The sequence below is a fragment of the Mytilus californianus genome, unplaced genomic scaffold (assembly GCF_021869535.1).
Source record: "Mytilus californianus isolate M0D057914Y unplaced genomic scaffold, xbMytCali1.0.p SCAF_11, whole genome shotgun sequence".
Lineage (NCBI taxonomy): Eukaryota > Metazoa > Mollusca > Bivalvia > Mytilida > Mytilidae > Mytilus > Mytilus californianus.
This window is the reverse complement of record NW_026262593.1, coordinates 62,690,358-62,706,194: the sequence shown is the minus strand read 5'-3', so window position 1 is coordinate 62,706,194 and position 15,837 is coordinate 62,690,358. Positions and strand designations below refer to the sequence as shown.

General features: G+C 33.3%; 1 protein-coding gene across 1 annotated transcript; it reads left to right on the top strand.

Annotated features, from left to right (window-relative positions):
* The first annotated feature begins 2,012 nt into the window (after window positions 1-2,012).
* LOC127720484 (ice nucleation protein-like) lies at window positions 2,013-10,337 on the top strand. Its single transcript, XM_052227070.1, has 2 exons — window positions 2,013-2,058; window positions 6,460-10,337. The coding sequence occupies exons 1-2, from the start codon at window positions 2,013-2,015 to the stop codon at window positions 9,909-9,911; spliced, it is 3,498 nt and encodes a 1,165-aa protein (XP_052083030.1). The 3' UTR covers window positions 9,912-10,337.
* The last annotated feature ends 5,500 nt before the right edge of the window (window positions 10,338-15,837 follow it).

Genomic DNA, 15,837 nt, shown 5'->3' with positions numbered 1-15,837 from the left:
CTATAAAGGAATTTAGCCTAACTAAAAAAAATGAGTGTTTAAACAATCTCTGCAATTGTTTAGTCATGACACAGTCTTTCGGATCAACTTGTACTTATTATATCTGCTAAAATGTAAAATGAAATTAGAAAAAAAACTTTTCCAAATGAAAAACTTTGGGATTCATGTCTAACATTGACAATATCACTTCTTTAATGATTTTGATGCGTTCAAAGCGCTTTTCTGTATTTACCTTTATTTTGATATCCAAAGTTATAACACACCATACAATTAATTGGTTAAATGTGTCTTCTTAAAACTAAGGAATATAAGTATGAGAATGATGGCCATAAAATCAGTAGGACATCATCGTTTTCGAAGCAATAACATAAAGGTGTTAATTCTGTTTATTTATGTTTATCTTACTACCTTTACATATAAAAGATCATAAATTTGAAATAGATATTTAACCAAATTTGATTACATAATACTTTTTATTTATTATTAGTGGCTAAAGTTATGTATACCACATGTATTGAAGAAGTGAAATCAATTTTGTTTTAAATCGTTCTCTATTTTAAACTTCGATGCATTTCGCCATCTTGAATTTCAAAGATGAAAAAAAGAAGCAAACATTTCACTAAGTTCGTTAATAGTTAAATTGAGTTAATATGAGTTTATAATTTTTCTCTGTACCGATGTAATGCATTGTCTGTATGAGAATCAAAATATATATAGTCATTCAACCAGACATGGCAAAATTCAGTATTTTAGGTGGGCAGATTTCTTTTTTTTTCTTTTCTCTGTTTTTTTTTCTTTTGTCTTATAAAATCAAATACTTCTATTTTTCTTAACAGAATTTGCATGTTTAGAAAAATGTTCAAAGATTAAGAAAGAAATTTTTTCAATAGATACGCATATATAAAAATGTATAATAAAAACTAATTAAAATTATTATATTAAAACCCTAATAATTCTAATTTGATTCTAAACTCGGTTTCCTATTAAGTTACAAATTATTATACTATTGGATTAAAGCGTGGATATCGATCATCAAACATTCAAAACCTGTTGTGATCCGATATTTAATTATTTATGTACAAGTTGGCGTGCAAAAATTAACATGTTCCTCGGAAATACTGATAAACTCGTTTCCCTTTATAAGAACATTGAGTTACCTCCCTTTTTTTAGTACGAGTTGTCTTTCTTGACCGAACTAATAGTTCAGTATGAGGAGCACAATAGCCTATCAATATGTTTAGCTTATTTTGTTCCTAAACTAATGCTCTTCTGACTTAAAGTATCAATTTTAAATTCTAGATTTTTTTAATTTCACCTAAGTACATCCTTAAGTGAACACAAAAATAAAAGAAAATATGAATAAAAAGAGATGTGAAGGTAAACATATATGAAACAGCAAGCAAACATCACAAGTAACAATATATAACATGAAAATATGGCAAAACTTTCGCATCTCGGTTTCGGCAGAGATATTAAGAGTATACCCCGCCGTACATGTGTATTTCATCGGTCCTATATCAACCTTTATTTGCCGGGCTTTTGGTCAGGTTTATTATAGAAACGAATACTCTAGTTCAAAGAAAATATCACTTATAAATGTCATTGTCCGAAGCGCTTTTTTTTGGATTTACCTTCATTCGGCATGATAAAATTCGAACATTAAAAGGCAAGGGATGTATAAATACGTAGAAACAATAGGACGTACGTATTAACTAACATGATGATATACGTCCTTGGTTGAAGGTAATAGAATTAGTCAATCCTGCTGGATACCTCGATAAAGTATTAATTAATTACATGAAATGTATCGTTTTACACATTCAATTTAATTTAGACTTTTCAATCATCGTAAAGTATGTAATTTCACTTTGTAAAATAATGTTTTGCGCGATTGTTAAAGAATTTATATTGATGATAATTAATTTAAATGTCACTGCATGCAATACGAATGCCCAACCCACAACTATAAAGGACAAGACACAACCTACTGGTCAGCTTACCGTCATAGAATCATGAAGGGGTTTATCCTTGGAATTGTCATTGTCCTGTTTGTCCAAGGTTAGATACATACTATTACTTTTTGTTTATTATACTATATATGTTGACTGTTTATTCATTGTGTTACAAGTATGTTTTGCTTATTTTTTAGTATCTCTTATCTTATTTCATGCCATGGCTGTGAAGATCTATATGCATATTAAACTGTTGTTTGATTGATTGATTGATTGATTGATTGTTGGTTGCTTAACGTCCGATGGCAAATATTTCATGCATGTTCTTGACGAGAAAAAAATTACAAGAAATACAAAAAGTATGTGCTGTAAAAGATGCCGTCCAGGATGAGGGTCGGGGAAATTTTGACTTCCACTCGAAAATGACGGTATATTTGATAGGAACAGAAATAAAATTTTGTTTTTGATATAACATTTTATTTAGATAATTTCAACATACTGTGTGACAAAAAACTCAGGAAAAATCTTCAGAAAATCTCATTCCCATTGTTTTTGATTGGAAATAAATCTTAAAAAAAGGAATTTTTCAAAATCAGTCTAAAAAGAAATAAGAAAAAAAGAATAATAATGTAAATGATGTAATGTTTCCTTTTGTTAACAGGTATTCTGCACTAAAGTGGTGATTGCTTTGCAAATCTAACCTCTAATCAGAATCTAAATGTAACTCCGGATAAATTGTCATCTTTCAATTTTTGAGCCACTTATCTGTCGTAAACTGGTTTTTATTTTTTAATTTTGCGACTTAAGGTGGTACCTAACACCTTGACTAAAATAAATTTGGCTCGTTGAATTTTCATAAAAATTTTACAAAATACTTACTTTGACCCTTTGACAAAAATATAAAAATTTCAAAAACTTTGAACCACACATTTTCTCGGAAATATTTCATTGGATATATAGCAGTTTGACAAACACTAATTTTTATCATTGAAAAGCTTAATATTTTCTTTACAATACAACGTGATTAAAACGTTTAGCTGATTTTTACAGAGTTATCTCCCTGTAGTGTTAGGTACCACCTTAATTGTATCATTCAGCGTGGTGTTGATATAATGCAAATAGAAAATTGAAAATAGTTTTTATGTTTAATGTTCTCACGTGAAAATAATGGTCGTGTGAGATATATCTTAATCCCGCTTAAAAATGTTCAAAATTGCGACATGGTCAGCTATTTTAGATAAGAAGTTAGATTACATATTCATTCCTTATTGGAGTCTATGAAAAAGTAACAGCAATTGGATATTCAGTACACACACGTGATAAAGTCACACGAACAGAACTTGACTTGAAACTCAGACACACAAAACTATTTCAAAGTACATGGATTATATCAGATTCCTAGAAAGTTGAGAGTGTACTGCTTTGTATAGTAAAGCTATTTTTTTAAATTTTAATAATGATGAGAAACACGACGGGTGCCACATGTGAAACAGGATCTGCTTACCCTTTTCAGAGCACCTGAGATCACCCCCAGTTTTTGGTGAGATTCGTTTTGCTCAGTCTTTGGTTTTCTATGTTGTGTTTTGTGTACTGTTGTTTGTCTGTTTGTCTTTTTTCTTTTTTAGCCATGCCTTTTTCAGTTTATTTTCGACTTATGAGTTTGAATGTCCGTTTGGTATCCTTCGCCTCTCTTTTTAATGAATGTATTCATATTTATCCTGTATTCTGTCCTCGTACAATGATAATGGGTAGAGATTAGATATATTGGTCCGATGCGTGTTCAAGGGTCAATAGAGCTGGTCGTGACCCAATACGACTATACGAGGACATTACAAAGGCACCAATATATGCCACATGACTTTCAATTTCCATCAGCAGCTAAATAAACTCATCATAGATACGAGGATTGAAATTTTGTACGCCAGACGCGCGTTGCGTCTGCAAAAGACTTATCAGTGACGCTCGAATAAAAAAAGTCAAAAATGCCAAATAAAGTACGAAGTTGAAGACCCAAAATTCCTAAAAGTTTTGTCAAATACAGCTAAGGTTGGGTTAGAAAATCATTAGAATTTAGAAAAATTCCAAGTTTTGTAAATAGTTAATTTATGATTATAACTGTGACACACCTCGGGTTTTTACCGGTTAATAATTTCAAAAACCATTTACTAGAAGCATACATTTTCCTGTGCTTTCTGTATAATAAAACACTTATTTATTGGCTATTCGGACAATAGTAAGTTTAGTGTCCTCATAGCCACTAAATAAGTGTATACAAAACCAAAATAGTACCCAAGATACGAGTCTTGATGAAAGTTATAAGACTTTGGTTAAGCAAGAAAAAGTAGAAAACCCGAGGTGTGTCACAGCTATAATCATAAATTAACTATTTACAAAACTTAGAGACGAATGATTAACTTTTTTCACGAAAAGTTCTTTTCCAGACAATTTCGTGAAAAAAGTTAATCATTCATCTATAATTTTATAAAGAAATCATACACTGAGGTATGATAATGTGTTTTACAAAAGTAATGTGGAACAAAATATTCTTTTGTTATTTAAAAACTATGATCAAAGAATAACTTAGCATGATCAAACATGGCATATGAAAAACGACAACTAAATTGTTGAACATCTAACATTTCACTTAACACATGCACACTTCCATTTTTCTCACCAGAAGTTTAATTCTGGTATTAGAACTACTAAAATTCTGTTTTAGACCTGTATGAATGACCAGCTCTTCGACACATGGAATTGTACTAAATGGACAGTTTATGAATTATTTTAAGTGATTGGTTAATAAATAGCAGTTTAAATATTCCATTGAAAATTCTCTTTCTGACTAATTTAAAGATTTCCGTAAATAAACTAAAGCTACAATATAAAAATAAGATGTGAAATGATTGCCAATGAAATGACGATGTAAAACAATTTAAAACAGAAAAATAACGGATTGACTTATGTACAAAAAAAAAAAGACAAAAAAAAGCCAAATATGATATACATAATTGTTCTTTTCATCGTAAGTTTCTATTGTTCACATATGATTGACACATGTCGTACTGAGTAGCGTGAAACTTTGTATGGAAGATAATCTGTCTATTTATCAATAATAAACAAAAAAAATCTCCAGTTCAAAGAAAATACACTGCTGATCTCTGTGATTTTACTTTCAATGGTGTTTTAATACGGCTTGTATAAAAATCAGAAGATGTGGTATGATTGACGATAAGTCAACTATCCACCAGCCTTCAACAATAAGCAAAACCTATACTGTATAGTAAGCTTTTTAGTGGTTGAAGTCGATAATAGGTTAGATTTGGTAAAGCTATAAACATTGTTAAAATGAAAGTTTTTACATGGGTATGTTATATCTTATAAATTGGAATTTCCAGATATATACTTGCTTCAGTAACGTTTTCATAGATGAAATATTTGGTAATAGTTATTGTCAATTTGATTATTATAAAAGAGGAAAATTATTGAAAGAACGGACATGGAACTACTAATTAAGAATACGATGTTTCCAATCAAATGGGATTTGAAAATTTATCGAAAAATTGGAATTTCCAGAAGCTATATGCTTGCATTAGTAACGTTTTCTTAGATGAAATATTTGGTAATATGTATTGTCAATTTGATTACTATGAAAGAGGAAAATTATTGAAAGAACGGACATGGAACTACTAATTTAGAATACGATGTTTCCAATCAAATGGAATTTGAAAATTTATTGAAAAATCAGAATGGTGAAAATCATGTCTAAATATTTAATTTATTTTCATTCAGAAGTGAACTCTTCAAACAAAAAGCCTTACCTATTGTTATTTTAAAAATAATACTATTGACAGGAGTCTATGGGATCGACTATTTAACTTTGAAGGCGTTTTAGGAATATGCTTTTTTTTCATCTGAAATTGTTTTTCGTACTACGCAAGCATCAAATATTGTTTTTTGGCAATAAAAACCATAACCCCCTCCTTCTCCCTTTTAGAGTTAAATGGTTGTTCCCTTACTACTGACCTGAGTCTTACAATGTGTCGACTATGGTAAATGCAAACTGTGTGATAATCGAATATAAATATAATATAAAAATTAATTATTTTTCAAAGTAAAACATATGGCACATCATTTGTTAGAATAGAAAATATGTTGGAAAGCTTTACATTACAAATATCTGTAACATATCAGTCGAAATTCAAATGCCCCCGCTCCCAAATAAAACAAATTCGTAGACATAATTTGTAATGTGAAAAGTAAGGTACATGGCAGTTTTGATAAATTACAATTTTAGATATAGTGAAAATGACGTCCTGAAAATTTTTATTTGAAAATATTGATTCAAAATTTCGATGAAATAATAATTTTCCTCCAGTAGTACTAGTAACATGCTATGAGTTATTAATTTATCTGTAGACACTTGAAACTTCAAACATATGTAAAATATTTTGCATGCTGATTATGAATACAATCAATGTCATATGAATTGTTCACTATTTCTTTTAAGGTATTACTTCTTCAGGCAAGGAGAGTAGTAAAGCACCAAACAAAACATCCAGCGGACATATCAAGTTCAGAGCCACAGGATATGAAGATGCAATCAAAAATCATAAACTTATAGCATCCAGCAAGAGTGGTTCCAAAAAAGACCGGTACAAGCCCACAGGATATGATGATTATAAAGTCCAAACTAAAAAATACCAGCCCATAGTTGTGAGAATTACCGGATCTAAAGATTCTAACAAAATTGGGTATGGTAGCTACGAGACGAATACGTATAGCACTAACCAGAAAGGATATGATAGCGACAATTATGGGTATGATGGCTCTAGCAGTAAAGGATATGATACCTACATACCCGGATATGACGGTTCTAGCAATATCAAATATGGAAGCATCAACCAGGGATACGATTTTTCCAGTAAGATAGGATATGATACATACCCTTCACAACATGTAAGTTCTAGCAAGATTGCATATGTAAGCAACAATCAGGGATATGATGATTCCAGTCAGAAGGGATATGACACCTTAAGTAAAGGGTATGTCAGTTCAAGTAAGATAGCACATGGAAGCAACAATCAGCGATATGATGATTCCAGTCAGAAAGGATATGGTACGTACCCTGCGAGCTATGATAATTCTAGAAAACACAAGAAATATGATGTTTCTAGTAAGAAAGGGTATGATACCTACCCTACACAATATGACAGTTCTAGCAAGATAACATATGGAACCACCAATCAAGGATATGTTGTTTCCAGTCAGAAGGGATATGATAGTCCTAGCCAGATCGCATATGGAAACAACAATCAAGGATATGATGTTTCCAGTCAGAAGGGATATGATAGTTCTAGCAAGATAGCATATGTGAGCAACAATCAGGGATATGAGGATTCCAGTAAGAAAGGATATGGTACCTACCCTGCTAGTTATGATAATTCTATAAGCAACCAGAAATATGATACTTCCAGTAAGAAAGGATATGACACCTACCTTACACAACATGACAGTTCTAACAAGATAGCATATGTGAGCAACAATCAAGGATATGATGATTTCAGTAAGAAAGGATATGGTACCTACCCTGCGAGAAATGATAATTCTAAAAACAACCAGAAATATGATGTTTCCAGTAAGAAAGGATTTGGTACCTACCCAGCGAGCTCGAGCTATGATAATTCTAAAAACAACCAGAAATATGAAGTTTCCAGTAAGAAAGGATTTGGTACCTACCCAGCGAGAAATGATAATTCTAAAAACAACCAGATATATGATGTTTCCAGTAAGAAAGGATTTGGTACCTACCCAGCGAGCTCTGATAATTCTAAAATTAACCAGAAATATGATGTTTCAAGTAAGAAAGGATTTGGTACCTACCCAGCGAGCTCGAGCTATGATAATTCTAAAAACAACCAGAAATATGATGTTTCCAGTAGGAAAGGATTTGGTACCTACCCAGCGAGAAATGATAATTCTAAAAACAACCAGAAATATGATGTTTCCAGTAAGAAAGGATTCGGTACCTACCCAGCGAGCTCTGATAATTCTAAAATCAACCAGAAATATGATGTTTCAAGTAAGAAAGGATTTGGTACCTACCCAGCGAGCTCGAGCTATGATAATTCTAAAAACAACCAGAAATATGATGTTTCCAGTAAGAAAGGATTTGGTACCTACCCAGCGAGAAATGATAATTCTAAAAACAACCAGAAATATGATGTTTCCAGTAAGAAAGGATTTGGTACCTACCCAGCGAGCTCTGATAATTCTAAAAACAACCAGAAATATGATGTTTCCAGCAAGAAAGGATATGACGCCTACACTATACAATATGACAGTTCTAGGAAGATAGCATATGTGAGCAATAATAAGGGATATGATGTTCCCAGACAGAAAGGATATGATAGTTCTAGCAAGATCGCATATGGGAGCAACAATCAAAGATATGAGGATCCCAGTAAGAAAGGATATGGTACCTACCCTGCGAGGTATGATACTTCTAGAAACAACCAGAAATATGTTTCCAGTAAGAAAGAATATGACACCTACCCTACACAATATGACAGTCAGAAGGGATATGACACCTCAGTTAAGGAATATGACGGTTCTAGAAAAATAGCATATATGAGCAACAATCAGGGATATGATGATTCCAGTCAGAAGGGATATGACACCTTAAGTAAAGGATATGACAGTTCTAGCAAAAGTGCATTTGAAAGCAACAATCAAGGATATGTTGATCCCAGTCAAGAAGGATATGACACCTTAAGTAAAGGATATGTCAGTTCTAGCAAGAACGCATATGGAAGCAACAACCAGGGATACGATGCGTCTAGTAAGAACGTGTTTGATACCTTAAGTCAAGGGTATGACGATTCTAGCAAGAACCAGAGGTACGATGGCCTCGGTTTAGGATATGACGGTTCTAGCAAGAACACATATGAAAGCAATAGTAAGGGATACGATGTTTCAAGTAAGGAGTATGATAAATACAACAAAGGATATGACGCATCTAGCAAGAATGCATATGGAAGCAACAAACAGGTATACGATGACTTCAATTTCGGATATGACGGTTCTAGCCAAAACGCATATGGAAGCAACAAACAGAAATATGATGCATCAAGTAAGAAAGGGTATGATACATCAAGTAAAGGATATGACATTTCTAGCAAGAACAAACCCACGGGATACGAAGTTTCCAGTAAGAAAGGATATGATCCCGTCAGTCAAGATCGATATAGCAGCCCTAACAATGATGAATACAACAGTTACAATCAGAAACTATATAAAAGCAAACCTAAGGGATATGATGACTCTGCCAATAAAGGATACGATAGTTATGTCCTAGGATATGAAAGTTCCAGTCAACAAGTATATGATAGCTCAAACCCAAAATATAAAGGCTCCAGCAAGAAAGATTATGAAAGCCATAGGCAGGGAGATGATGGTTCCAACAATAAGGGATATATAAGCTTCAGTCAATCATTTGATAGCTCCAATAAAAAGATATATGACGGCTATAGCACTATCAAAGACAGTTACAAAGGGAAAAATAATGCAAATTACGATCAAAACAATTATGACACGTATGGAAAAAACGATAATTTGGATTTTGGACTGAATAGTTATGCTATTTATGACATGCGCAGTATTGACAATCTGGCTCAAAGCAGTTATGATAAATACACCAAAAACAGTTATGAAAAAGACATGGACGATGGAAATAGCCGGTTTCAAGCTACCGGATACGATAACTATCTGAACAAGGGGTATAATAGCTATGGAATCGTTGTAAACAATAAGTATGAGAAAGAAAGCTCCGGGAGATCAAATATTCGTGATGGCGAATATGATATAAAATACAATGGACGCCGTGATAACGGATATGAAAAAGATAAACAGAGCTCGGGTGGATCTGGAAGGAAACGAGTACCAAATAGAAAGAACTATTAGGACTTTGTGCAAGTTGATAAATGGCGAATGTATGTATATATGTATAAATAAACTATACAAACAGATTTTTTTAAAGTATGCACGAGTATAACATTTCTTAAGAGTGAGCTAATAAAAACATACAACTTACATGAAAATACGTACATTGATTAGTATATATTGGCATGATGCCATCCAGGTGCGGATCCAAGATTTTGATGGGGCTGGCAAACCAACGTTTGGAGTGATACTTGTAAAAAGCCTATGCATTTATCATATATATGAAGCTCCAAAGGGGGCTTGGACCCTCTGGCATCCATACCTTATACCGAGTTTCTATAGAATATGTAACTGATGACGTGAAACGTACATGGTCATGTGTATGTTAATCATATTGTAACAAGATGAGAGGATTGTACGTTATTCCTTAAGTTTTGAAATACGGAGTAAAAAATTTGTTTAACTTCAGATTATTTTTCCGTAAATTTCTTTTATGGAAAATCTGTTCAAAGGCTCCTTGTTAAAACTGTCTGTCAACAGTCTTGACTTATTACTTTACATGCAATATTAAAAAGTGGTGGGACACACCAGGTTGTGTCACACGCCAAACCTCAGATCACCCCGCCTCTTTGGTGGCCTGGGTAGGTGTTGCTCGGTCTCTATTATTTTATGTAGTGTTTTGTGGACTGTTTTTTATGTCCCCGCACCTAAAATTTTGGGGGGCATGTTGTTTTACCACTGTCCGTCCGTCCCATTATGGGTATATAGTTATTCCACATAACTCCTCCTACAGTTTGAATGCTAGGAAGTTTTCACTCTGTTGGCTGTTTGTACATATATTGAAGGTGTGCATGTGGTCAGGGTTTTGATTTTTATTAATATTTGCTCTTTTGGGAGATAGTTGAACTTTATCATTTTTGTTTTTTGAAATAAAACTTTGCATCTGCGGGGGCATCATTTGTGTCTCCCAGACACAATAATATCTCAAAGAAGGTAGTCCTACATTGACTTTGTTATAATACACTTACTTCAGAGTGGGCATCACTTTGTCTTGTTATTTTTTATCTTATGCCATGGTTTTGTTGGTTTTTCTATGATTTTCGATTGTCCCTTGGTGTTTTTTGTTTCTTTTATTCAACTCATTTATGCATCATGGACATGTTGGAGTTACGTGCCTAGCCAATTTTGACTTGATCTTATCTCTTATACTATTTATACATCCTGTATAGCATTTCTTTAGAATAAAAGTTCACTCCACACAGATTCCTTAGAAACAGCAAACATCCCAGAGGAAAAATTAAAATCTGCAGTTACATCTGAGACTAATTCAGTAATCCCTTACATGGACATCAACAGAGAGGGCATCTATAAATTAATAAACAACATAAATTAGACGTAAGGCCCAGATAACCAAACTGCCATAGTATTAAAAGAAAATCTAAACACTTGCACACATATAAATGTACTAACTATAACTTTACCAAAATATATACAAACAAGATAAGTACCTTCTGGAGATTGAAAACTTGCAAAATTTACACCTGTCATTTAAAAAGGGAACAAACGTGACCCTGGGAAATAACGGACAATCTCACTAAGGGAGCTACCATTTGATTTTTATTGGGGGGGGGGCTAGGATGAAATTTGAAAAAAATAGGCAGGACAGGAGTTTTGAGTAAAAAAAAGGCAGGATGAGATTATTTGCAAAAAAAAGGCAGGATGACAATTTAGTTAAATAAAAAAGTCAGGATAAACTAAAACAATAAAGGCAGGACCGAATAGAGTGAAAAATAAAAAGGCAGGACCGAATAGAGGGGAAAATAAAAAGGCAGGACAAAATTTTTCATCCTAGCCCCCCATAAAAATTAAATGGTAGCTCCCTACCATGTATTCTTTACAAATTACTAGAGCACATGCTTGCTTGCAGGCAGCATAATGAAAAACCTTGCGTTAAATAACATACATTACGACCTAATCGGATTAAGAGAAAACTAGATCATTTCACGTGTACACCAACAAGCCATCAAATAAGGACAAAACCTATACAAACAGACAGGAATTTTGCGTAAAAGCTTTTTAATAAGCTCCGCACAAATCTCAGAGTTTATATGGTACCGGTATATCAGAACAATTTACGAAGTGGATAGAATTTTCTACTTAACCGAACACAAACGCTTGTACTAGAAAACCATAACATTGACAAAATAGCAGTAACATCCGCATGGCACTGTATTAGGCTCCAAACTATTCTTAATTTATGTTAACGACTTACCGGACTACATACATCTCAGCTAAATCAGACCCTTTTCTGACGACATGATCATTTACCGATAGATAAGATCAAAAGCAGATTTCTTAATACCACATGAAGTCCTGGAAGGTGCTATGAATTAAGGCGACAGTAGTTAATCGATGTTCTATTTTCGTAAGACAAATCAAGTTAACAAACAAAAATCAGGGGTTCGCATGAACTCCAACAGGAGCGAAACCGGGTGCGTCGTTGGGATAAGCGTCTCCAGCTATGCATTCCCCTCCCGCCATGGCTAGAAATTTACACACAGTCAAAATGTCACAATCGGGAACAGGACGTACACAATCGGTAAAATTATAGATCAGGCAACTATCACTATACTGGTATCTAAAGATCTAAGACAGCGAAAGCACGTCGCTAGTGAATTAAGACACCGAAACATCGAATCGGTTAACCAATTCGTGATGTTGACTGAGAAACTTGTGAAGTGTCGATTTCAGTCGTTCTTTCTCATAACACCGCTGGTGCAATTTTTGTGTTGATGAAGTCTATGTAGTGTGAACATGCAAAATCGTGATGTATTGACTGAGATATGTATATGCAAAAGAGCAGAAATAGGGACACAACTGGTTGATACATTTCTATCCTGGTAAATGATCATAAATGTATATCATATTATGAGTTACTACAAAGAAAACACCTATAATATGCATGGTTACATTGTTGAATCTGTTTCAAAATGGAAAATATATTAGAGTTATTAAATCATCAAACATAAAGTCGAACAAACACAAAAAGCAAGCAAGGCTATAACATTTGTAAGAAGAATTTGAAAAATAAAGTCAGTAAGAATTATTACTGAGTATACCAATATAAAAATAAGAAGATTTGGTATGATTGCCAATGAGAAAACTCTCCAAAAGAAACAAACTGACATAGAAATTAAAAACTATAGGTCATCGTACGGCCCTCAACAATGAGCAAAACCCATACCACATAGTCAGCTATAAAAGGCTCCGAAATGACATATGTAAAACAATTCAAACGAGAAAAATAACTGCCTGATTTATGTACAAAATAATGAATGAAAAACAAATATGATATACAACAACAAACGACAACCACTGACTGATAACAGGCTCCTGACTTGGGACAGGCACCTACAGAATGTGGCAGGGTTAGACTAGTTTGAAGGCGTCAACCCTCCCCTAACCTGGGATGTGGTGTAACAGTGCAACATAAGAACAAACTATAAAAGTCAGTTGAAAAGGGTGTTACACCACTGTCCCAGGTTAGGGGAGGGTTGGCGCCTTCAAGCGAGTTTAACACCGCCACATTCTATATGTGCCTGTCCCAATTTTAGTTAGATAGGAAAACTTTTGTTTGATAGGATTACGTGGAAGTGTAGTGTAAAGAGTTGAAAAGTCAAAACTATCAAAAGAATCAAAAGGACCATCAAAAGCACGTAATTTATCTAAAACATCCAAAGATTTTTTTACACTCCAAAAATAGTTAATTCCACTATTTTCATATTTTTATGACAAAAGTTCTTTGATAGTAGTTAAGGAACTGTTAAAAGTACTGAAAGATCAGTTGTAGAACACTTACTTGAGGCCGAGATGAAACGATATTTTACTGGTTTTTTGTGTAGTTTAGGTAACCAATACATAGAAGGGACCTTCTAAAGTTCAGAAGAGGCCTTAAGCAAACATATATCATACCAAAACTTGAATACTGTTGCACGTGTGGGACCCTTATACAACCGAAAACATCAACTCCATAGAGAAGTTTACAAGACGTGCAGTGAGATATGTATTTCCCAAATACATCATTCCACATTTTTAACATGTTAACATCCTCGTCCTTTGGTCTCTGTTGGATATAGTTACTCTCATTGGCAATCATAACACAGCTCCCTGATAGTGTTATATTAACACATAAAAAAGTATCAAAAGTGCCATTCAAGAGGGTCTGGGTGGCATTTACAGAATAGAGAATAATGGACAATACCATCGCAGGATAAAGGACAAAAAGAAAAGAAAATAGAGACAAAAGTTTAACAAAATAAAGAATAGAGAAAAATGGGATGCAAAAATAAAAAAAATACAGTAAAAATAATAAAGAATAGAGAAGAATGATATAAAGAAATTAAAGAGTAAAGAAATAAGGGATCCCCATCCAGACCCTCTTTCAATATAACGATATTTTCATTAACACCAGGTCTACTCATGAACAAAAAAACAGGCAAATCCGAAGCATCTAAGAGAGACATTTTTTTTTCTTCCAAACTATAATAGATTGGAACAAACTTCCTGAACCAATAGCAGGAACCGCTGCTGACTATTTCGAGGAGAAATTCGCCCAAGAAATTCTTCTCCATGCTTACTCATACCTACATGTATTACGAATACCTTTTTATCTTATACAAATTGATGAAAAATGTCATGAATTACACAACTTTTTATACAAAATTGTAAAAATCTAAAATCTAATATAAAAAAAACTTGTAGCCAATTAACAATGTTTGACCATGCAAGCATGCGCCGACAAATTATCAACTTGTTGAAATTTTTCCGTATACACGGAAGAAGAAGATGAAACGGGAAATTATTGTAGAAATATGTGTAGAGAAAACAGTTGATTTTCATATATTTTTCCGAGTTCCTGCATAAAAGCCATAGTTTTCATAAATAAGTAAGATTTAATCTAAATATAAAAATACAGATGTGCATATCAGTTTGATTGCCAATGAGATAATCATAAAACGAAGAATGAGGATGTAAAAATGAAAAAAAAAAAAAAAAAAATAGCAGAAAACTCGTACAGTATGGTCATCTATAAAAGGGTTTAAGGCCCATACATGGGACAGCTATATGCCTGATTTAAGCAAATAACATTAAACGAAAAACATTTGTTGACAGAGGTCAATGCCTTTATTATTACCCTTTGTTGAATTCCCAATGTTACTTTCATTTCAAAATGTATCATCTTTAATACATTATCCTTAAATTTTATTTACATTTTCTCCCGAACCTCTCTAGTATAGCTTTATATTGATACGGAGTATTTGCGTATTCCTGTAGCAAGTATAGTGTATTAATACGGAGTATTTACGTATTCCTGTAGCAAGTATAGTGTATTGATACGGAGTATTTACGTATTCCTGTAGCAAGTATAGTGTATTGATACGGAGTATTTACGTATTCCTGTAGCAAGTATAGTGTATTGATACGGAGTATTTGCGTATTCCTTTAGCAAGTATAGTGTATTGATACGAAGTATTTGCGTATTCCTTTAGCAAGTATAGTGTATTGATACGGAGTATTTGCGTATTCCTGTAGCAAGTATAGTGTATTGATACGGAGTATTTACGTATTCCTGTAGCAAGTATAGTGTATTGATACGGAGTATTTACGTATTCCTGAAGCAAGTATAGTGTATTGATACGCAGTATTTGCGTTTTCCTGTAGCAAGTATAGTGTATTGATACGGAGTATTTGCGTATTCCTGTAGCAAGTATAGTGTATTGATACGGAGTATTTTCGTATTCCTGTAGCAAGTATAGTGTATTGATACGGAGTATTTTCGTATTCCTGTAGCAAGTATAGTGTATTGATACGGAGTATTTGCGTATTCCTGTAGCAAGTATAGTGTATTGATACGGAGTATTTGCGTATTCCTGTAGCAAGTATAGTG